Source organism: Numida meleagris, chromosome Z (genome assembly GCF_002078875.1).
Source record: "Numida meleagris isolate 19003 breed g44 Domestic line chromosome Z, NumMel1.0, whole genome shotgun sequence".
In the NCBI taxonomy this organism is placed as follows: domain Eukaryota; kingdom Metazoa; phylum Chordata; class Aves; order Galliformes; family Numididae; genus Numida; species Numida meleagris.
In genome coordinates, this window is record NC_034438.1 from 11,777,248 (window position 1) to 11,802,327 (window position 25,080).

General features: G+C 35.4%; 1 protein-coding gene across 2 annotated transcripts in view; it reads left to right on the forward strand.

The window, feature by feature from the left end:
- The window catches only part of WDR70 (WD repeat domain 70), a 143,529-nt gene that overhangs the window by 13,926 nt on the left and 104,523 nt on the right, over positions 1-25,080 (forward strand). For both annotated transcript variants that reach the window (XM_021380658.1, XM_021380659.1), the window contains exon 6: positions 21,181-21,240. In XM_021380658.1, the coding sequence (XP_021236333.1) occupies positions 21,181-21,240 (60 nt within the window). The remainder of the gene's footprint in view (positions 1-21,180; positions 21,241-25,080) is intronic.

Sequence of the window (25,080 nt, forward strand, 5' to 3'; positions counted from 1 at the left end):
AAGTATTTATGGGAGCTGTTTTAAAGGCTTTTTCTGTTCTTGATTAAATTCTGTACTGATATTCATGGTATTTATGTTTAACAAATCAATATTTATATTTAATGGCTTATCTATCTATCATGGTTCACTTCCACTTGTGCCAGGAGTGGTGATTCATAACATGACACAATATACTTGTAAGTACTTCAGCAAATATTTTAAAGTGCTTGTTTTGTAGTAATGTAAGGGACACTTACATAGATTATGCTTTTAAGAAAATTAGTACATTTGGTGTCAAGTCCCTTTGGTAATTTCTTCTTGTTACAATTTTCCTTTTTATGTAGAATACTTGCATTAATTTGGGGAGTAAGGAACATGAGGAGTAGAGCTGTCCATTTGAAGTGTGACCAGTGCTTGCAAGTAGTACTACTTTTCCTCTGAGGGAGTAAAATCTTGATTGGGTTGTCAGTACTTCCATGTGGTCATAAGCTGAGGTTGGTAAGGAAGAAGCAGAATGTGCACTGTGGTTTTGAAGCTTTTAAACTTTGATTTATATCCAGAAAACTGTGTCCTGGTAGACTTGAAAATCTTTTTGTTTCTTAACAATACAACGAATATAAGAATGAGACTTATTTCTCAAAGGACAAATTTATTACAAGGACAATTTTTTATGTGGTAAACTTTGAGGTTGAGAGATGTAGTAGTCTTTGACAATTTTTTTTTTGTCTGAGCTGGACACACTGGAGCTGTATTTAGAGTTTGTATGATCCAAAAAATTCTGGCTGGAGGCAGACAGGGACCTAGCCAGTGCAGTCATGTCAGGTTAATGAGTGAAAACCTTTAATCTAGGACATATGCATTTTCAAGGTAATGGATGACACCTATTAAAATGCATTAGTAAGACAGTATTTATGAATATTCTCTTCTACATCTGATTAGATAACTGTGCTGAGTTCTCTTGAACTTAATGGAGCACTAACAACTTGCGACCCTTTTTTCCTCATTGAAGCAACAGGTATAGGAATGGCTGTCAAAAGAATTTTCTGGATGGATATGTAAGCCTTTATCTTCTCTGTGGAACATTATTACATTTGATTCCTCTTTGGAACTGAGAACTGTTTCTCCCTTCACTACCAAAGGGATACTAATCATGTTGTAATAATGTCCCTGAAACAAGTACAGCCTTGGGCCTCTTCAAGGCTGTACTCTGATTTGGGCATATTTCCAAAATGATAGTATAGCCCTATTCCAAGTTTTCAAATTGTTTTGAGACACTTTAGATTTTTTTGCAGGGGTTTAACGGGACATAGTAGTAATACTTGTTTGTTCAAAATGGAAGAAAGCCATTTCCTGCTGATGGAGAATTTTAAGAAGGCCATAATTACTCCAATTACTGTTTGGCTATGGGTACCAGGCTAAAAATCATGGTCTTGTAAAAAATAAATATATGTTATGGGAATTTTTAGTTGTCTTAAGGAGTTTTTACATTTAGTCTGAGGATTGTCTGTCCTGGTATGCATTAAACATTATTTACCTAGTCATGTTTCTTCCTTTCTGAAGTAGCAAAAGAGAAGTAAGCTGAACCAAGCAATTTTTGTGTGTGAAATGGAGACAGAAAAGTGCAGTTTTGAAGATGAGAGAGTTTCTTCTTGAGCATCTTCTTGTCACTGATATATTGATGAAAAATAGATGGTAATTACCACTGCTTTTGATTTCCTTTTGCATTACCTTCATATAAAATCAGGAGGAAAATACTTTTCTCATAGCTATGCAAAGTGTGTTATTTGGTTTTGACAGCATTTGTACTGTAAAAATCAGGAAAATGCAATTTCTTTATGCTTATGTATGAGATAAGTCACGGAACTTCTGTTAAGGATCATCAGTTTGGTTACTGATGTCACAAAGAATGAGAAAGACCATCTTGAAAGTGAGTTAAAAAAGGTTTGGAAGCTTTACAAAATGAAAACATAATCAACCTCCTAAATTTCAGGTAATGAAGTCAGTGTATGTACTTGAGAGAATCAATCAGAATCTAGAGGGGAAGAAGTTGAGAGCATTACACTGACAGAATACAAGAGGAAGCTAACAGGGTAATTTCCCTTAGAAAATGTTTATCTCTCATAAGAAGGCACGGGTATGTGCTTTTCCCCTCTCCAGCTTGCTGTGTTAGAGTAAATGATTATACCTGGAGAAACAAATATACTTACAGAAATCTCTGTTGATCAGTTCTGCAGAATGTTGTAAGGCAAAGACCCTTCTGCTTGTATTTCTTGTCGCAACTTTACACCAACATGATACTAGTTTTAGTTAGTATTTTGACAGAGTATGAGAAGCTCTAGGTATTTTTTGAGATACTTAATTCTTTGAGCTTGTTTTTAAGTGTACTTCCTGAAATAATTAACAAACATATTAACTGACTTTGAAATACTTAGAAATTAGACAGAGGTGGCTTCAGTAATGTTAAATAAAATGTGATACAGAACATAATTAAGACCTCTAAGCTTTGCTGAAAAATAACAGCAGTAACAGTAATTATGTCCCATTTTCACTCTGCCACCTTCTTTGAGACCCTTCAGGTGAATGTGACCTGATGGAGCCTTTAGAAATCTCCTTTGGAAGCTGCTGGTACTATTACTGTATTTGAAAAGTGAGCCATGCATGGGATCCTTGTGCTGGTCTCATGATACTGTTGTTTTTCTTTCTAGTCAGAAAATTTTGTGAAAGCTAATGTCTGTAGAGAGGGTTTAGTGCCTGCTGTGTTTGAGACGTGGGCAAATCTGAGGCTGTACAATTCTATAATCAGCCTCTTAAGAGATGTAAAGAATTAGTCTTTCTGAGCACATATTTTACATGCATATCTCAGTCTGAGGCAAGACTGCTCTTTCCTGATTGTAATATTTAACAAAATACATGGTTGTAAGTGTTAGGAATTCCATTCATGCAATGGCATAAGAACATGTGATCCTAAATATGACTTTCTTTACTGTAAGTGGAGGTTAAAATCTTTGGGAATTAAGAAACTAGAATTAATTTATTCTTTGAGAGCCTGAAAGGCTTATATAGTCAAAAGTAATTGGTTAGTACCTTCTTGTATGATGCTTTTGTTGACAACTGCAGAAAAATGTCCAGTGTACTTTTACAAAGAAGCACGAATAGCATACTGTTTTTATCAGTGTTGGCAGACATAAAATGTTTCTATGTTTGAGAAGGGAGCTCACAGCAATGCTGGCAGTATCCTATGCTGTGTTGTTGTTTAATACATAAACAGTACGTAGGTTTTCTTTGCATCTGGCATACAAATGTTATCTATTTGAACAAGTGGTTTATGCTGTAAACAGAAAATTAAGAAATACAGAGAACACTTGGAAGAATTAATAGAAAATACAGGGAATAGCTGCATTTCAAATGCTAAGTATTTGAAATATTCATGATGGAGGTGATTAAATAATTTAGAAGGGCTACATTTGAAGGAAGAGTTTAAGTGACATGTAGTTACATTTTCTTTCCAAAACAAGTCTTCACAGGATTTTCAAGTAAGAAATGATTTATGTTAAACTGCTGTGACTACAGGCTGTTCCAGTGGTATCCTTGGAGAGCAATTTTGTTGACTCTTGGAATGTCTGCTATTTGTTTAAAAGATGGTTTTGGATTTTTATGAACATGGGTCTACCATGTATATTGTTTTACAACTCCTGCAATGGCATCTCTTATTTGCAGGTGGGCACTTAGCAGTTATTCAGGGACTATACATACTTGATGCTAACACTATCCAGATCACAAAACAGTCACAGTGAGCTTCCTTCTTTTAGTCCTGCTTATCTTGTTTTGTATTTCAAAATATAATACAACTATTTTCAAAATATTAGGGTCTTGGATAATATTTTGCTGTGTTGTGTTGTCTACTATTTATAAATGCGTATTCAAATTGCATCATTGTGACTGAGGATTAATAAGTATTCATAGAACCAAGTATTATGAGGAATATGTCATTCATATTAATTTCTTATTAACTTTCCCCATCAATGTCCCAGTACTGAGGCTTTTGAAATCTGTTTAAAGCTTCTAGCAGGATTCCAGTGAACACACTTGTTTCTTTTTAAAACTGTTTATTCTTTTAGTAAACTGGCAATATTTTTTATTTTAAATGTGAAAATTATCAGTGTTTTACATCAGTTGTTTCTGCAGAAAAACTTTTTGAAATATCTCAAAGAATGCCTACTTAATGAGGAATAAAACAAGATAACAAAAAAGAAGCCTTTAAAATCTTGCGTATCTTTTTATTAGGACCTTGATGTAGATCAGGTGACCTAGATGTAGCATTTGGTTTTGAATCAACGCATTAAGATGCAAAAGTTGTTTTCATACTGTTAATGTAATATGCAAGAATAGTGAAAAGGTGATAAATTATGTAACCTTTCCAGTTGAAAAAATAGTTTTAGAGGGACATTTGCAACAGAGATAGAGAACATTCCATTCAGTTTTCTGAAACACTTTATTCCTTAGACCTTTCCTTGTACATGAGGAAAAACCTATCCTATGGCCTCAGTGAGTCAGTCTCTGTAATGACAAGCATGTTCATAAGGCAGTTCACATCACATGTAAAGCAGATCAGGCTCATGGAGTGTATCTTGTCTAGTACTCTATTAGAAAATGGAGGTCAAAGTGGAATGCTCTTTTCCATATTTAACAATATGACTAGGCCTTATCAGGGATGTGGATGTAAGAATGTTTACCCGTTGGTTCTTTTGAAAATAATGATGCTGAGAAATCTCCAAAGATTCAGAGAAAATAAAATCTCATAGCAGGATGAATGTAAGCACATTAAAAGTGGATCTGTACATAGTACCCATGTGTTGCCAGGTCCTGCAACTAGGGATTTGCTCATTAGTGAAAGTTAATTGGGGTGACTTGGACCCCTCTTCGTTTTGATGTACTAGAAATGTAAGTCATGAAGGACTTGCTTTATCAGAATAAGAACTTGCCTACTTATTTTGCTTAGTCATTGTATCCAAATGACAACTAACAAAAAACTGGTGATGCATTTTCTGCGTGTTACTGAGCGTTTGTCTCTGTACCTGCATGGAAGCTTGCCTTTATATTTACTGCAAGTTGAATACATATCTTGCTTGCAAATATTGCTATTGTGCTACACCTGTGCAGGCACATAGCAAATTTTGTGAAAATGCTGGATTAATGGGGCTGAAAGGGCCGTAATAGGAGTAAAAGATGAGATTTCCAAACTGTATCTGTAAATGTGGTTGCTGTTATAAGGTTGTCTTGTAATGTGCTGCTCTCTGTGAGAATGTAGACTTGACTTTCAGACTATAACCATGTCTGCAGGGATCAGCTGGCTTTCAGTGCTACCGGTTTCATAACCTCTTTCAGTACAGATAATCAGTGAATGTCTCTTTCAAAACAAATATGATGTAATGACTACTGTTGCCTTGCATATAAAAATAAATCTATTTCTTTGTGACATTCATTTTGTAAGGAACTTAATTGTATTGCTACCTATAATGAGGACCTAAAATAAATAACTAGGAATGGAAATTGAACGCACAAAAAAATCCCTAGCTTGATTATAATCAGTCTATACAAATGACATGTACCTATTTTTTCAAGACCACTGTCATCCAGAGTACTGAATCATTTTTAAAGATAGTCCCCTTTTGTTCTACAGTTTTAAGTCTTGGTTGGTTTGTAACTCTGTTGATTCTAGCTGTGGAAAAAATAAAATTCTCAAGACACAGACTTCCATGTGCTAACTGGTTTTCTTATATTTGTCTATTCTTCAGGTTTTCTTTTTTAAAGTTTTTTCCCTCTCTCCTTTGGATGATGGAAGGGATTGTGCAGGCGCTTGAGGTAGAATATTAGGCCGTGCAGAAATAGTCACAGAATTACTGACCACCGTAAGTGGATAGGAGTATGTGTGACATCCGGAATGAAATCCTAGAAATAATAGTGATTCTAGAAAATTTTTCTGCCAATAATATAGTAAATTATTTTAATGACTTTCTTTATTTTGACTTGCGACTTATTGCCTCTCGTAGTCTTTGTCTTTTAGGATTAAATGCTGCTTTATTTCTCTGGTGAGGGCAATCAGTTGTAGTTGTTTTCATATTTTTCTGGTAATGGTTCTCTACCAGTCCTCCCCATAACAAACCCTTATTCTGTAGTAATTTGATACTTTCTAGGGTGCATGGTAGGGATCTGGCATCCTGATCCTCTGTGTGTCCTCCCTGCTGGTATTCCTCTTTCTGGTGTCTCCAGTAAAGATTGTTTTTTCCACTCTGGAAAGGAATTTCTTGAAAACGGTTTCTTAAATTAAAAAAAAAAAAGTTTATATTTTTATTGCGATAGTGCAAACACACAGCTAGTGGTGTAATAACGAAAGATTCTGCATTTAACAGCTGAAATGTTAAAGTCAGATTCTTTTGATTATTTCTCAATTAAATGTATAAATAACACCAGATTTAGTACAATTCCTGCCCGTAAAATACTTTTCTTAGGGAAGGCAATTACCATGCCCTGAATAGGCAGTGAATTATGAAAAGGCCCAAAGATAGTTTTCTGTGATTTCCTTCAGTTTTGTAGCCCAATCAAGAACTTGCAATAAGTGTCTGAATGCAAAATTAGTGGTAATCAATTAACTCACTGCATTTTTAGCAAAAAATGTTAACTCCCCAGAGTAAGATGAATGTTATTAAATTGAAATTAGTTTTAACTATCCTTTTTATAATGTTGTTTTAAATGAACATCTGTCTGAATCACCTGATGGTTCTGACAACTACTTCTATCCTGTCAAAAAGTAATAGTTGTCAGCTGTAGTTTAATTCTATGTAGTTTAATGTAATTTTGCATTAGTTTGCCTCTTGGGAGTAATCTCATGGTGTAGGTACTAATGGAAGCTGCAACCCTATCTAATACTTTCATGAACTAACCTCATAATGGACTATAACCAAATTTGATGGGTAGTGGAATATCATAGAAATTACCCAACTTCTACAGCTGATTTAGGAGAAAATGTTGTGTCTAGTTGCATCTAGACTATACTGTGTACAATCAGACTAATGATAGCAGACCTTATATAGTAGATTTCATCTCAGAAACTCCGTGTGCAGCAGTTAAATGATACAAAGATGAATTAGGCAGGTAAGAACCAGTAATTTGCAAGGCACTTTACTACCTGTAGAGGAAGTCATTGGCATACAAACAGAATATGGATCCTCTCCTGATGGTGAGAGAGAAGTGTCAGAAGAAGAATGTGTATTACTCTGAAGAATGTGGACAGAGAATAATAACAAAAACGTGGGATGGTGAAGATTACTCTCTGTTAGTTTTCTTTGCTGATGTGCTTGTAAGTATAGTAAAAAAAAAAAAAGATTTTTTTTTTTCCCCTAGATCTAATTTTGGCACTTCCTGCTGTCTTACCTTTCTGGAATATTGCTGTTAGTGATACAATTTTTTCTTTGGGAAATACTTTGGAGGATTTTAAGCCAATTTTATACCTGGGCAGGAAAGTGTCTTCAGACTGTTTGCTGGTGCTTTTTTTTTTTTTTCTTATTTTTTGGGGTTGCATAAGCATGAATGTCACTGGCTCACTTTCAGAACTAAATTGAGCAAAACTTCCTAACAACCACTTTTGGTTCTGAGCAGTTTGTCCATATTGCAGTTTCTGCAGATAAAAGATTAAATCAAGAGTGATAGAGGTGCAGATTCTCTAAAACAATTATTATTTTCATAGCTTTTTAGAAAAAACTGCATGGCAGCCACTGGTAATACACTGCCTGAGCCCCATCTGTGCCATTGTTCTTGCTGAAAAGGCGTCGAGAAGAAGCTCTGGAAGCTCTGAGGCACACTGATGATAATCTCTCAGCTTGGCACATCTAAAATGAAAAAGGCTTACTGTGTAAGCACTAGGCTTAACATGCCATACCTAGTTGTGATTTCAAGTTCATAGGAGGTCATCTCAGGTCTTTGATCCATTGGGGCAGATATATTTTAAACCACATGCAAACTAATCTGAATTATTTGAGTTCTTTAAGTGAAAGTTTGTAAACGAGCCAACTGAGTAGTTACCATCTTAGTGCAAATTGTGAATCTTATGAAAAATTCCACTGTCTTAGACACAGCTTCCCTGCTGCCTTTACTGTGCAAACTTTTGACAGTGCAGTGTCTATCTGTTCTGTGCCTGCGGGTATTAATAGATATTCCTAAGCTATTGATGCCCACAACCAACTGCTAAAATCTATTTATGTGTGCTTGCTCACTCTTGCTAGCTTGTTCCTTCACCTATATGCCACACTACTGGTATTGTTCTCTCACAGAGTGACTGTGAGAATATGAGAATGCATGAATAGTTTGTGCTGGGATTCAATGCATTAAATGTATTTGAGGGACAGGGTGCCATTTCGCTTTGGCAGTGGGACAAAGTGCACCCTCAGCAAGTTTGTGAGTGACACAAAGCTGTGTGGTGCACTTGACACACCTGAGGGATGGGATACCATCCAGAGAGAACTAGACAGGCTGAGCAGTGGGCCCAGGTGAACCTCATGAGATTAAACAAAGACAAGCACAGGGTATTGTGCCTGGGTCAAGGCAGTCCTCACTACCAATACAAGCTGGGGGATGTAAAGATGGAGCATAGCCATGCCAAGAAGGACATAAGGGTACTGATGGGTGGTACATGAGCCAACAATGTACCCTCGCAGCCCAGAAAGCCTTCTACTCTGCTCTGCTGAGGCCTCACCTGGAGTACCACATCCTAACATGGAGTCCTCAGTACAGGAGAGACATGGACCTGTTGGAATGCTGATGGAGCACAACCCTGTTGAAAAGAACTTGGGGGTACTGGTGGATATTAAGAGGACATAAGTGAGCAATGTGCCAGTGCAACCCAGGAAGCCACCTGTGTCCTCGGCTGCATCAAAAGCAGTGTGGCCAGCAGGGAGAGAGAGGCGATCCTGCTCCTCTATTTTGCGCTGGTGAAACCTCACTTGGAGTACTGTGTCCAGATGTGAAGTCCTCAGTACAGGAGAGTTGTGGACCTGTTGGAGCATTTCTAAAAGAAGGCCACAAAAATGATCCAAGGGATGGACCACCTTCCCTATGAGGACAGGCTGGGAGAGCTGGGGGGCTGAGGGGCCTGGAGAACAGAAGACTCTAAGGTAACCTGATAGCAGCTTTTCAGTATCTAAAAGGGAGCTGTAAGAAAAATGGTGACATTCTCAAGCAGGTCTGTTGTGATAAGACAGGGGGGATGGTTTCAAACTAAAAGAGGGGACATTTCATTTGCACATAAGGAAAAAGGTGGTTTTTTTTTTTTTTTTTTTTTTTTTTTACAATAAAGATGTTGAAGCATTGGAACAGGTTGCCCACAGAGGGGTGATGGATGCCCCATCCCTGGAGACATTTAAGGTCAGGCTGGACCAGGCTCTGAGCAACTTGATCTAGCTGTAGATGTCCCTTTTCATGGTAGGGGAGTTAGACTAGATGACCTTTAAAGGTTGCTTCCAACTCAAAATATTGTGTGATTCTATGAAATACAAGTTTATAATATTATACTGATTATAATAGTAAGTGTTTGTGTCAAACATATAATTGTACTTTAAGAACAGGATTCTGTTTTCATATTACTGTCATGCATTGAAATTCAAAGGATAAGTCACTCGCAGATAGGAGCAGATTGCTATGAGCATCAGTGTTTTCCCACTTTCATAGCGGTGTTTAGGCTTAGGCCTGAAATAACTGGTTTACAAAGAGAGTCTTCAGCTAATAACATGACCACAGAGGAGTGTCTGCCTATCAGTAGAGGTTTATCAAGATCTCATGAGAGGAATCTGATGATGAGAGTTTGCCATCATTCTCTACACCGAGGTCCATTTTTGGTATCTCAGACTGGATACTACCTGTGGTAGTCAGATAAAGTGGTTTCTGATCCTTAGATCTGAGTGTGTAATGAATCTCTAAGCTTATTCATAGAAAGTAAACTTTAAAGGCAAGCATGTAAAGAAAAGGGCCTTGAAGTGATCAGTACACTTTTGCTCTTTATGTTAAGCAGATTATAGCAATGGAAAACTTAAGCCAAAACAGTTTGTAAGTTTATCTACTGTGCATTTCATGTGGTTCCCAAGAAGTGAAATGTGAATTATTAAGAGTCCTGGGAAAGTCAAGGCTGGGATAGCATTATGTATTAATGTGAGATAGCGTTAGTTTCAGAACTAAGCCATATTGCTTCATAGATTTCATGTCCAAGGTGAATGTCAAACATGAGGTCTACAGAGCAAATTCCAGAAGTGGCAGCTAAATTCTACCCTAGTTCAGTGAACTGTGCAAAATTGGGAATCCTTGTTTTGGCTTCCTTTGTAGTTGTCTGGAAAATGTCCATAGTAGGGAATTTGAACAAACGTGAGCCAAAATTCTTGGTCTGCATTTGATTCAGATGATTTTATGGGATATACATTCCTTCCCACCACGGCAACTTTTCCTGTGGAAAACCATGGAGTGTTTGTAAGCTCTGTTTCTCTCATGCTCATTGTTGGCTTATTTTATACTTTCGTTTCTCTTGATAGAATACTAAGTTGGACCTATGTTCTAGCATATGTTCTTCCCATGTGGTAAAGGGAAGAACTACTGGGGAATATTTTTTAGCTTTATTGCTCATGGAAACAGCAGTTATAGAATTGTGCATTCCCCTGCAACTTCACCAGTCAGTTTACCAGAAGATATGAAATACTACAAATCTGTCTTTCAGCAATTGCAGGATTAATTGTAATATGAGCTTTATGCACAGAGTTCCTTTTTCTATTTTTTTAAATGAGCTTGTAAGGGAATTGGAATACATCAAAGTATGGAGTATTACTTGTAAACACTTAAAATGTTTTCTGGCTTGTTAGAACCTGAGCAGCTCAAACACAGGAGTACCTATCGTATTTATTAATGTAGTACACTTGCAAGATGGGACATTTTTACCCCTTTAAGACATGATACTTAGATACACAAGAAATATCGTACTGAAAATCTCACAGCAGATAAGTAGAAAATATGGGGGCATGACATTTGGAGTTCCTTATATCCAGGACTGTTCTTTTCTGCCTTGAAAAGAAAGTGCTTCTAGAACATCATATAAACATCCAAAACTGTTATCTCCTGTACTAGATGAGTGTGAGTGAGTGAAAAGTATCTTGGTAACTATTAGTAATGACAGAGTTGAAGGTGCATGCTGCTGTTAATCTGTTTTAGCTAGATTAACAAGGCTATTATGTATACGATTAATTGTGACTTGAGTTGTATAAGCCAAACTTAAATTTTAGTTTGTAGAAGAAAGAAGACTCTCCTGGTGACTCAAGGTATCTTTGTGTTGTATGGAGTACCTGAAGAAGCTCCTTGTGGACCAGACAAAAAACCTACTGAATAATCTGAAGAAAGATCTGATAGGATATATCTTCTTCAGCAGTTATGGAGTGAGAAATATGTATGAGGACTTAACATAATGTCAGTGCAAGTCTGTAAAATGAGGCATTTCGGTGAGGTTTTTGAATTTGTACCTTCTTTATTCTTGCACGAAGCTAAGACTTTGTCTGCAGTCTTGACAATGAACCTTTATTTTAGTCTGAATTAAAAATGAGAGCATCACTTGTGTTCTCTTATCCCTCAGATTCCTTGTGGACTGACCGTATTAGTGTTGGGTTTGAAATGTGAGCATTTTTCCATTCTAAAATGTGTTGAGGTCTTTGCTCTGTTTCCATATGATACACAACTGAGCAATAGTGAATAATAGGTTTTTAATTGCTATTTAGAAATGAATGTCTGTCTGTCTAGTTGTATATCTTGTCAGGTTTAATTGCAGTCATTTGGAATTTCCAGAAACTGCTAGAGGGGTCTCTCAATTTATAGATATTATAGTATAGCTTATCCTATAAAATCATATGGGCATATTTTATGATTCTTGAGCATATCATTTAAAAATGATGGGTTTTATGATTAAAATCAAATGATTCAGATTGACTGTAATGTTTATTCTATTGCTTAGTATTTGCACTGAATATTTTGAAAATTATTTGCAGTTTTGGTGGGTATTACAATGGTTTAGACAAACTGGGTATATATCTGACTGTCATGCACCAAGTTTCTCTGACATAACAGCTTTTGTTAAAGGGGCATACCTCAGTGATGCATGGAGAAAGGTGTTTCTTCCAAACATGGACCTCATGTGTGTGCAGTATAAATATCTTTTCTTATTTCCAGATGCATAAAGTCACTTAGCAATTTTTTCTCATGTCACATTACATAAAATTCTGCTGCTATAACACAGCTTAAATGTTAATGTTTTGAAGGTAATTTATGTGTGGCATGGGAGAATTAGTAATCGAAACAGTAATAGAATTGGAACCAGCTGTGGGAGCTAGATAGGAAATTGTCCTTCCTTCCTGCAGTAACTTAGACATACTGTAATTTTTAACTCCCACCTCTCCTATTCCTACCCTGTGGTTGTAGATCTTCTTTGCATGACTTATCTGATGATTTTCCCTCGAACTAAAATTGAGGTGCTTATCCTAATTGATGAGTAAGTTTGAAGACAACTGGAATATTTGTCACTAATTGAGACAACGTTCATAAATTTGTCCTTTTTTCTTCGTCTTTTTCTTTTTTAAGTTCTCAGAGTAAACATTTGAGTGAACACCTTTTTACAATCAGAACTGGAGAACTGTTGAAAAGTAGAATCTGTGGACAACTCTCTCTCTCCAGAGATGCGATTGTTTAGTTTTTGCTGACTGTAGTGTGTTTGCTAAGAATAGCAGAGTCCCTGAGGACCTTAATGAACTTCATCAACATTGTTGAATAAACCCTTACAGCAGATTCTTTATGATATGTATTATTTGTTCAGGTTTTTCAGATGAGGAAACCAGGGTGTGCAGGAATGAAATAAATTGCACAAAGTCAGAGGTCATAGATTGGTCTATACCTAAATCATGTATTGTTTTAATTTTGATGGGTTAAAATGTGTATAGTTTTGAGAGACGGCTCACTAATTTGGTTGCCATTATTCTGGTGTAGAGGTTTTTATTAGTGTCACCTGGATGTTTCTGAGACTCTCTGCACGTGTGATCACAAGAAGTCTTAAAGTGAACATCAGCCTCTTTTGTAGGAAAAGTGTGTTTTATTTCTATTGTGGTAATCTCTATGTACGTTTCAGGCATACCTGTTGTATATGGAACATGGATTGCTTGTATTGGCTTTTCAGGTTTTCATGAGTCTAAAATGAAATTGAATTGCTGATGGGCTTAAGTCCACTGCTTATGAAACTTGCAAAAGAATCGAGATTACATATGCTACTGCATATATTATTTTAATGTACTTCCATAGAAGCATATGTAACTAAAATTGCCTTTTGCAGAATGAATTACAAAAGCTTAATGGTGTCACCAACTTTTACAAGTGGAACACTATGCTCAGATAAAAATTACTGTGAAATATGTGAGTGCCAAAACAAGGCTGGTTTGCATCTAAACTAAACATTTGGTACTTTAGATAGATGGAAATTCGCAGTTATTTTCCTTTGTGATTGCAGAGTTTATGTGCTATTCTGTTACCTGCCAGAATGAGCAGAGCTTTCAGAACAGAGAATAGATTTTAGTTGTGTTTGTTTCTTCTTACTGTCAGCTGATCTGCGGTTTCTCTGCAATTTTACTGTTTGTTAATAAATGAACGTATTCCTTTAGTTCAAAGTAAAATAATCTATTCAGCTCTGAAGAGCAATATTAACAGTGATGTCTGACTGACCAGTATTTTCTTTCATTCTCAACACAGCGATCATTATGTGTATCTTACTGCTGTAGTAAAAACTGTCATGCTAGAACGTGGGTGCTTTCTGGTGGCATATGGCAGTTCTGCATAGCTTTCTAGCAAATATGAAGTATTAGATCTATACATATTTGAAACTGAAATGATAAAGATGAAGTAAGCAGCTAGTTATGTAAGTGGAATGTAACATATCTAGAATATCACAAAAAAACTCAGCTTAAGTAAATTGCTCTCCCAGAAACTGCAAAGGAAACTTGAATGGTCACAAGCAATTTTAGGTTTAAATCCATTCTATCAGTGATTACAACTTGCTTTGGAAAAAGCTCAAGAGAATCTTTCTTGTATGTCTTGTAAGAACAATTCCCAGGTCATAAATATTAACATAAACTTTGGTTTCATAAATCAACGACTTGTTACTAATTTAGAAATTATCTGAATGGGGTTTTAGAATGTAGGTGAAAAATAGCAACCTCCTGAAATTTATCTAGAACTCCCAGGAGAAAGATCAGAGAGACTTTGGTGTACTTCAGAAGTATGATGTTTATATTTAAAAAAGTAAAATAAAAAATTGCCAGCTGTGCTGAGACTCTAATTGCAATACCTTTTGTAAATTGTTAGGCCACTGGAGACTTTTCATAAGGAGAAGTTCTATTAAGTGACACACACAAAAAAAGAGATTTGATTCATGTTACCTGTTATGTCTGGGAACTCTCTCTGAATTACCATGTGACCCATCATCTAATAAAATATATAGTATCTGACATATAATAATGTTATGAATTTGTAGCTTTAAGAAGATGCATGTTGGAATGAGGATTTTGTTTTTTTCCCCTTGCTTGTTAAACCTGACAAAATGTTCTGGTTCAGGTCACAGGAAAGGAACCATGAGGCTGTGAATTAGAAGATGTTGAGAGAAGCTAGCCACAGTACTGTTTACATATGGAATAAATACATTTACTTCCTGTAGTCATTAGGAAGGAGACATTTAAATAGATAAATTTCCTTAATTTTGTGAAAGCAGCCTGAAGTAATGCGTCTTGGTAAAGAAAAGAATAATCTTTCCTCAGTCTTCGTATACTTAAAATTCAGAAAGTAAGTTTTGTGCTGTTTAAGTGTTACTCAAATTAAGAACAGTAACTGGGAGACATAGCATAGGACCCTTCTAATATTACTGTTTGTTTTGAAATTCCATTCAGTTGTCATGGGGTTATAAGATAGCCATGTTTTACTAAAAGAGTAACAGATATGGTTGGTGTTCCGCAGAAATATTGACCAAGATGATTCATAGCAGTATTTGTGTGTTTCCTCCTATTTTCCATAATATTTTCATCTTTCTTTGTATTTTTCAGGCCAAAATTTTAGATAATGATCAAACACAGGTACTGATTAATCTAACCAAATCAAAGTGCCTCTTTTAGGAGTTTCCCTGAAGACTTTGCATTTTTTGTTTACTCTCCCTGAATAGTTCATGAGGAAGAGAGGTCTTCAGATGATTCATGTTTTTTATTTACTGATTCTTTTTCAGGATTTAGTTGTCTTTTTTGAAACTGTATGGGAAATCTGAGGTAAATATTTTCTTTATTTAGATGCATCACATTTGTAAGCATAATTATATCAGTCTGGGCCAAACTGAATTTAATAATGTGTAAGTGGCATCAGAAAATATCTCTGACACCTAAAAGAAAGGAAATTAAAAGGTGTTGAAATGTCATCTCAAATTTGATTGCTTCCTTAATGCATGCAAGTTTGTGGATAATACATTTTTATGAGCCAGAAACCATTGTTTTCCTGTTGCTGTAACGCAGTGTCTTACTCATCTCTCGTGTTGAATTTTTCATCTTTTCATCTGTCTTTTTCTTGAGTATACTCTTATACAGCTTTAGTGTACATCCTAGTTGTTTATTTTCAGTTTAAGATACAGAGGAAAATAATGGAAAGTTGACTTGGAAACACTTCCATTTTACAAATAGTATGGTTTTAATCAGTGCCTGGGGGAGGAACTTGTGAAACGAAGCATGAACATTGTGGTGTTTATTTATTAAAGGAATATAAGATAAACAGAAAAAAAAAAAAAAAAGGCAGTTTGAACTTTTATTACTGTCTTCAGCTTTCACTGCTGTCATGGAAAATTCAGCTAGGGGCCTAACAGCTTGAAATATCGTTCTAGACTGAAAGGAGGAATGTTTTCTTCCAGATCTATGAAGTACTCCATCCAACACCCTTCTGTCTCTTTCTGATGACATTTCAGGACTTGGTGTTGAAGGATGGGGCAAGATGCTGTTTTTCCTGTTCATCTGTAGAATTGTGTCTTGAATTTCACCCATTAGCTAATATGTAGTATCAATTAAAGTTGGAGGCAAGGTAGAAAGAAAGAATTAGAAGTGTCTCCCTGTTTAGTGGATTTTTGTCACTTTTTTTTTCCTTGAAAAGAGAAACACTTTGGTTTTTAGGTGATATTTCAAAAAGGATACTTTGACTTATGAATTGGGCACATTTGATACAGAAATTATTATGTGACAGCAAAGAAAGCCTTCCATGATTTCGATTAATGTATCCCTGTGCCTGGATACAGTGGTATTTGTTTCTGCACAATGCAGTGGCTTTTTTTTTTTTTTTTTTTTGAATCCCTGTTGACTGAAGAGTTTATGTGCCTCTCCACTTTGGGAATTACCATGTCGGATATCCCATTCTTTCTGTTGTGGTTATTGATGATTAGTCTGCCTGCTTCTTTTATTCTTAAAATTTCTTAAGGACATTTTCTTTCAAGATATTACTTAATTTACAGCATGAATATTTTCACTAGGAGACACATTTCTCCTTTTAATTACTCCTATCACTAATTATACCTTTTACTTGGAATTCTTAAGAGAAGAATGGAAAAATTACAGAAATATTTGTCTGCTTACAGGGAGGAAGAAGTACTTCATTCTAGAGTTTAAAGTAGAAGCCCCTCAAAGGCATTCAGACCTTCCTGTTCATGCTCCAGCAGAGTGGCTTTTGTTTTTCTGTGCAATTCATTCATTTTAGTGAGGAAGAGAGTGGGCTTTAATGAAAAAAAAAAAAACCAAAAACCTTAAAACATAATATTTTAACAAAATGCTTGAAAATACTAAGTTCTCTTTTCTTTGTGGGTTTTAAAATCTTTAAAACGTGACTTTCTGCAGAAAGTCCTTTAATCAAGACTTTCAATTGCAGCTACTTGAGCTGTTGATTAAGGTCCCTCTGTTAATCATTTGATGTAAAGGTTTTTTGTCACCCCTTTCTCACTTCACCAGCTATTTCTACTGCCCATAATCCTGTTATTCTGTCCCTCTCTTAATGAGGCAGCAATCTTCTATCTCAGACCATTTCTGTTTGTTTTTTTTTCTGAAACTTAAAGTATCACGAAAGATGGAGAAATCTCTGTGTAGAGATTCACTCCAGTCCACGAGCGGACAGCATCTGCCACGTGTGTGTACCAAAGCAGAGACCCAAAGGAGCAGGAAGTGGATGTTTACACATTTCTGATGGATGAAATCAATCAGGAGGGATTTTTTTAGTACAGTGCTTAAGATATTTAAAGTAAGTAGTAGCCTAGCCTACTTTAACCTCTTTCCCTGCTCAAGACATGAAAAGTACTTACATTTATTTTAACGGATTGTTAAGTTCTTCCTTCATGCTGTACCATAGCTCTGCTACTGCAATGGAAAGTCTCTTCAATTTTCTAATCAGTCAGCATCCTGGGGGTGTTCTAAGAACATAAGAGCTATCCAGACAAGGAAAGTTACATTCGCTTCCAGGGCAACATCTGATCTTGAAGTCCTTGAGGAAAGCAGGATCCTCAATCCTAGAACATAAGGACAGTTCCCAGCACAGCAAAAAAAAAAAAAGAAATTGTTTTCTCTGCTAAATTGTAGTCTTGAGTGCTCGGAAATGTTCTTATTTAAGGGCCTGTTGTATGAAAAATTACCTAGAGCTTTGAATTTTCATTCACGCAAGACAGTTTCCATTTAATGAAATGCCAATCACTGAGAACAAAGCAGCAGAGGTGTTTTTAGGTATAGTTTCATCATTCTGCCCCTCTCTGATTTGGCTGTGAAAAGATAAGTCATTTGAGGACATTGTGAACATAATCTAATTTTTCAGACTTTGAAAATGGCTTCTGAATTGTCACATTATTAGCAAGGCTAACAGATGGTTACATCTGAGGTGCTTTTTGATTGCAGGTTCATCTTTTTTGTATGGTATAGTGGATTTCCTTTTTTATTTTCTATTTTTTTTTTCTGTGGGCCCTAACTTTTACGTCAAGCCAAACATTTAATTTATTACATAAGTACTAGCCCATTCTTTTCCCAGTTCTTCAGTCTCTTTGTCTTCTGCCAAGCGCCTGTGATGATTATTGCCCGTATTCTCTATCCCTGAGGATATAGAAGGATTTCCTGTAGCATGTAGAAATCTAGATTTTTAACTGTTTTTTCCTTTGTGTCCATTTTTTCACCTGTTTTGACCTGCATTCTTGGATTATTTGTTTTTTTTTGTTTGTTTGTTTTACTTTGCTTTTTTCTCAGGAGATCTTGGAGACTCGGACATAGTTTCAGCTTGTACCTTCTAGTGGTGTATTTGTATTTTCCAAGTATTGCTTGAGGATAAGAAAGCTCCCAGAATGAGCAATAACAACAACAAAAAACCAATAATCCTGTCAATATTTCATTTTGTCTAATTCCATAAACATTTTCCAGAACAGCTGGAGGGAAGCTTTACCTCTTTGGTCATCCAGTCTTAAAGGAATAATCCGGTATTTTTGGGATACTTATGTTCAAATCAGCATAAAATATATTAAATACTTTTTTTTTCTGAGGATTCTGTAGCATTACTTACTCTTTGGAATGTAACAGCTGGAAAACTGGTAGTTGTACCTAATCTCTATGAGCTTATATATAGGCATTTGTTATATTAGGTAAGAGATATTTATTTTATTTGCAGTAATTTAGGAAGTTCAGGGTTACTAAAATAGAACAGATGACATTGTTTTATGTAAACGTTTGGCTGATTTGAAGACATTATGCCAAGATATTTTCCTGAAGGTTGTTATCTTAATTTTTGTTTTGAGTAGTCTGAGCAGTACTTTCAACATTCAGGTATCTCTTGGACACCGGATCTCTCTCCAAATGTCTGACTTTCAAGCTCAAGCTATTTGATTTATCAGGTGACAGAATTTATTTATATCAGTTGTTCCCTCTTAACGATAAGAAGTTAAAAGTGTGTTCAATGCGGGTTCACTGTACAGCAGAAATATTTTTAAGTATTTGACTCTTGTAATTAACAGGATTATGATTATTGTCACCCGAAGAAGCTAGAAATTAAGTAATTTTTTTATAGCACATTTTGTTTCTTAATCTGGAAGTGATACATGTGAAGGATAACTTGAATTTTGTTTATTTTTTAGCTGTTATTTCATAGTAATTCTATAGTATTTTAGTGAAATACATCTAAACCATTTATGTTGGCCTAAAGCATAAAGCATTTGACGAGAAACAGTTGAGCTTGTCACTTGCTATTGTAGATGGTGTAGTCTCTGATGGGAATGGTGCTCTTAGAGGCATTATTTTTAATATGGATATTTAAAAGAATTTTGTATTTGAATTGTTGGAATAACTCTTAAAGTAGTTAAGATACTCTCAAAATTAAATGTAGTTCTGACAAAATACAAATAAAAGCTTTGTGGATTGAAATGAGAATAATGACTACAATGCTGTTTCTCCTTGCAGTAGTGGATGAAGTTTTTATGAAAGCCTTTGATTCATAAAAGCCTTTATTATGGGTGATAGCGGGATGAATCTTTGAGTGCTTAAATGTTCTTAAATGGCAAGTACAGTCAGTGGCTAATAAGCAGTTGTTTGTATTCCTAAAACAACAAATCCCAATTTGTAGTGTAAGAGAAAACGTCATGGGAAACTTCAGTTATAGTACAATTATATTGGGTAATCTATTGCGTCAAGTGAATGATAAATTGGATTTCATGACCAAAGTGTCACCTGAGAATTCTGAGTTACACTTGTTTCTCAGCTTGCAAACCACAGGAACTAGGATTGCAGTGTGGGCTGAACTTTTCATCATGTTGTGTAGCTTTTTGTAAACCTTTTCTATTGGCTGTTGAGACTTGCTGTGGACCCATAGACCCATGAATATTTTTTTAATTTTTTTTTTCTGGAGTTTGTACGTAAGATTTCCATGCTAGCACTAGAGTTCCTTTCAAACACTTGTGACTGTCAAAGATGCGTGTATGCTGTGAATGTGAACACACAGGGCATCAATCTTCTGTGCCTTATCTCTGTGTGTGTGAAAGGAGCAGGGAACTGTACAGTTGGTTTGAGAAACAGGGATGTTTTTTGTGGCAAGAGGTAAAGATAGAGGAAGGATAGATTTGGCTAAAATTAAAGACAGAAAGTTGATAAAATGGGAGGAGAAAACAGCTGTTTAGGAGAGCATAATACCTTAGAGAATTTCCATGGAAGAGTAAAAAAAAAAAAGGGGGGGGGGAAGGAATTCACAGATATGGATAAGGAAAGTGTTATAACTTAAAGTGTGCTTAAAAATTATTTTAAAATCAAACTTCAGGAACAAAAAATGATAACTAGCATGTCTGGTATCAAACTGATGAATTTCTGCCATCAAATAATGGATTCTGTGTGTTTTAGTAAATGTAGTGGTACTAGATAAATGAGCAGTTTGAGAATAATGATTCAGATTACCTTTGTAGAACCTTCCAATCGCTGAAGTGCTGCTTCTTTCTTTGTAAATTAAGATTTCATATTTGTGTTACAGATGTTGGTGTGATGTTTTGAACTGTAATTTCCTTCAGTCTGTGTGTTTCTATTAAGTGAAATGCATTAAGTTCTTCAGTGCCACAGAAGAGCAACTAATGGAAGCCAATCCATGATCTTAATAAAACACATAGATAATTTATCTTGCGTGATGAACTTAGAGATTTTTTTCCTTAATTTCATTAACTGCACAGATTCCTGGTATTTGAAAGATTATTGTATATGACATGCATATAATCATGTATAATGATTTAGTAACAATTTAAGATCAAATGGCGTTAATGATTTAAGAGAATTTTAGCGTTTCCTAAAGAGAAGAAACAGGAAAACTTGTACTGTTCTAATTCTTTATTGAAATTTTTGTGTTTCTTTGTTCTTTTGCCTTTTACTCATTCCTCATATTTTTATGAAAATGCAAATCTGGAATCAGTCTCTTGTTTCTGATATTCCCCGCTTCCTCTTCTCAGGTTTTGGCTGGTGTGAGGGAAATATTTCTTACCATTATATATATACGTATATATATATCACTGGCTTTTTTGTTTGTTTTATCGTAGCACTGCGTTCATAGAGGTAAATTTTCTTTTTTCTTCTCCAGAACCCTGTAAAGAAAATTCCAGATTCTCACGAAATTACGCTCCAACATGGGACAAAAACAGTAAGTGGTAACACAATTTCAACACTTCTTATTTTTTTCTAGAACTGTGGAAATCTACAAAATAATTTAATGAATACTTAATGTCAGCTAAAGAACAAGAAGCTAATTTTTTTTTTCCTTACTTTGTTATTCTAGTCTAGTTCTTTTCTTACTGCAATTAAAATGTGTTTTAGAACTGGTACTTCTTCCTACTAACTCAAACTTCATTTAACTGAACTGTTATCTCATTTTCTTCTTCCTTTATGTTAAATGCATACATACTCTGCAATTGTTACAGTTCCTCTTCTATTCTAGACCATCAACTATACACTCCTAGCCTAGACACAGACCTTTGTTTGACTTGTCATGCATTTCAACAAGGATATCATTGCGGAAATTTCAAATGACCTTTGTAGCTAAATACAGATCTCCCACTTTTGCTTTGAATTGTGAAGTGCCTTCAGTAAGCCATCCTGAGTTTCATTAAATTTTATTTTTCCTTGTCTTTGGCTACATCTTTTTTTAGGATTCATGCAAAATACTCCTTGACTTATTTTTGAAAGAACACACTAACTGGCTTGGAATTATTGTTTCTTTGTACTGAGGATTTTTTATTTCAGGACAATTTCATCTTCCGCCACAAATTCAACTGCTTTGATATGCTGATTGACCTGAAATCTATAGAATAAAACACATTTTCTGCCCTTGGCTATCCTTGAGTCCATTTGAGATCCTTTCCCTTCGTTCTTCTTGGTCATAAAAGAAGATACTGCTACTGGTTATCTTCTTCATTTCAGGCCGTGATTTAAGTTTCAATGAGAAAATAATATTAGAACTCCTTCTATTGTTATTGTATGACTGTGGAAGCTTTATTAGCTGGTAATGGAATTGACACTGATAGTGTTCTGAGAATGTCCAGGGCAGGAGTTGGTAAGAAAAATAAAACACAGAATCCTTTGCGAAAAATACTTTTTCATGAGTTTTTAAATAATCTGAGGAAATGTATTATGTAATTAATGATGCAGGTTGCTCTGAAAGTAATGCTTGTAATATTGAAAATACAACAGATAAAAAGAGCACGATAACACTGTTTGATAAAACGCATTCTGAGGTGCAGAACACTATTTTACAACATAGTCACCACCATTTGCTGTGCATTTTTGTCAGCAATGAACAAGAGCCTGCATGCTGCACCTGTGGCAATCTGCACCAGCGGAGGTGACCTGCTGTTGCCACTGCTGAAACGTACCACCCACCACCTCACTGTGTTCACATGCACAGTTTGGTCTCCATAAATGTTCAGCAAGCGTTGATGAATGTCAGTAGACACTATTTTTCGGCATGGATCAATTCAATGTCCCACTTTTGCTTCCTATGCACTTCCATGTCAGATGCCATTCTGTTGAACTGCCCCTCTGCTGCCATCTGTCACACAGCAACAAAATGTAACAAGGTATCCTCGGGAAGCTTCAACCTCTACTGCCATAACCCACATCCTCCTCTGAAGGCAAGGGCCAACATTGTGTATTAGGAGGCATTACTTTCGGAGTAGTCCTCGTAGACATACATTTAATAGATTAAATTCAATAATATAAAATAACTTTTCTGCATAAAGTTAGTGAATAATTAACATCTATAACAAATTAAAACATTAAATAACTTGAGTTTAAGACTTGCATTTTTATGTGCATTCAGGAGAAATTTAGAGATTTAAATGTAGCAGTAAAGAACAAATGTTTTTATAAGCTTTTAGAAATAGTTATTTGCAGAAGCACCTATTCATTAATCTTGTATCAAACTTTGTTATACTGTTTCTTGGAGTCAGGAGAGTTGATAAGGTGTGCTCATTTGTTTTCTTATAGTACATGATATACATAGTGGATGGAAAGAAATAAGTGGTGTTATTAATGAAATAGAGAAATACTCTCTGAATTTTAAACTCTGTAAAAGATGTATTGAACTGCAAACAAAAAGAAAGTGATTTTTTTTTGCATATGGTGCTTGTGATTCTTTTGCGTACTATCACTTGCAATCTAGGGTGAACTGTCTTCCCATTTTTTCTTGTTACAGTGACTGCTTCTGTAATATGTTTCTTGAATACACTTCTGGAAAAAACTTTGTTATGTATATTTGATTTCCTCCCTCCCCAGCATGAAACCAGTAAATGTTCTGATTTTTACTGGTTTCTTAAAGTGTAAGCTCGTGTTATGTCTAAAACACTTTGAGAAGAGGGAAGTTACAGTCTTGGAAGTCTTCTGAGGTTTTTTGACTTCATGAGAGTGTAGCTGTCATCACCTAGAGTGGAAGTGAATTATAATGTGGATATGCATAGCAGAGTTAAATTAGACTGGATGCAGTGAATGAAACATATCACTGGAAAAAAAACAGCCCTTCTGTAGAAGAACTATCAATTCTTTCTTTTTTTTTAATAATGAAACTGCTTAGCCATAAAATGACAGTTGTGTAAGGATGGGAACAACTTGATATCTTGATATCAGTGTATTCCACCAACATTTTTAGTTCTTTTCATTATATTCATACAGTGTACTGCATTTCTAAACCTTATGTCCCATCTGTACCTCTTCAATCCAATGATTTTGGGTTTGATGATGACTGTATTCCTGTGCAGCTGAAAAGTCTCAGAAAAGATTTCCCAAGCTAGAGAGTCTTTCCAGAAACCTGATTAATTTCCCACTTGCCTTGTTTTTACAGTGTAATAGGAGTTACTGTTCCCAGTGAAACTTCAGTGATGTGTACATATTTTTTTCTCCTGACACTTCTGATACATAGTGGGTATGTGAGAGAAAGCATACTGTTCAGAATAGTTCTGATTATGTATTCTATGTGCAGCCAACCTCACTTCTCCATCACTTCTCATATCACAGCTGCTCCTTCCTATACTAGTTTTTATGGAATAGAATACTTGAGTCTGTTAATTTGAACGCCTCATTAATCTGAGGATGTCCGGTGTGACATCTGAAGTGTCCATGTTAGAAATCATGAATGAAATGAACAGGGCTTTAAATTTGTATGCAGATGATAACATAGAGGCAATTTTTTGGTAGCACATAAGGTATTGCATCTATTTCATTTATAAGTCAAATATGTCACTGTGATATAAACGATAAGTGGAGTTGAACTCATTCTTACTGCACAAAGTAGTATGTGTGAACATTTTATTCAGGGAAGTGAAAATAAAAAGTTGGATCTGTTTGGAAGTATGAATTAAATTTTTGAAAACGTTGAATTAGCCTAGGTGATGATTCTTCACACTCTTCAGAAGTATAGCATTCTGGATTGTCTCTTAAAACATGAGATCTGTTCAACTGAACACTTCAAAACAGGACAACTAGAATAAGAGGAAATCTCTTGTGTGTTGTATAGTCAGCATCACTTCTACAACGTCTTTCTTTTCTTTTTTTGGAAAGAGATTTCTACAACCATATCTTGGCATTTTATGTTTGAAATACATATGGACACTGAAAAGAGAATATCTTGTGTAAAATTCCATTTTTTATATGGGTTTATTATGGGAACTGCTCAACAACTTATGTTCTAAAAGTCTCAGTAGCCCTGTGTATAGACTAAAGCTTTAAAAAAGTACAGTCAACTGATACATCTTTAAGATAGTTTTTTGAGGTGATAATTCTGCATGCATTAAATCAGAGTGATTTTTCATTTATACAGAGTACGTACAGAGAATTGTATGCAAATTATTAGAATTTTTATACATGGATATTTGGAATTTTTTATTTTAAGCACTTAGAAGTAATTGGCCTCATCTTTTCTTCTAAAGACTTCAGTGATGCTAGCCTATAGCCAGACACTACACTTATTCTCAGATGTTGCTTTTTGCTCTTT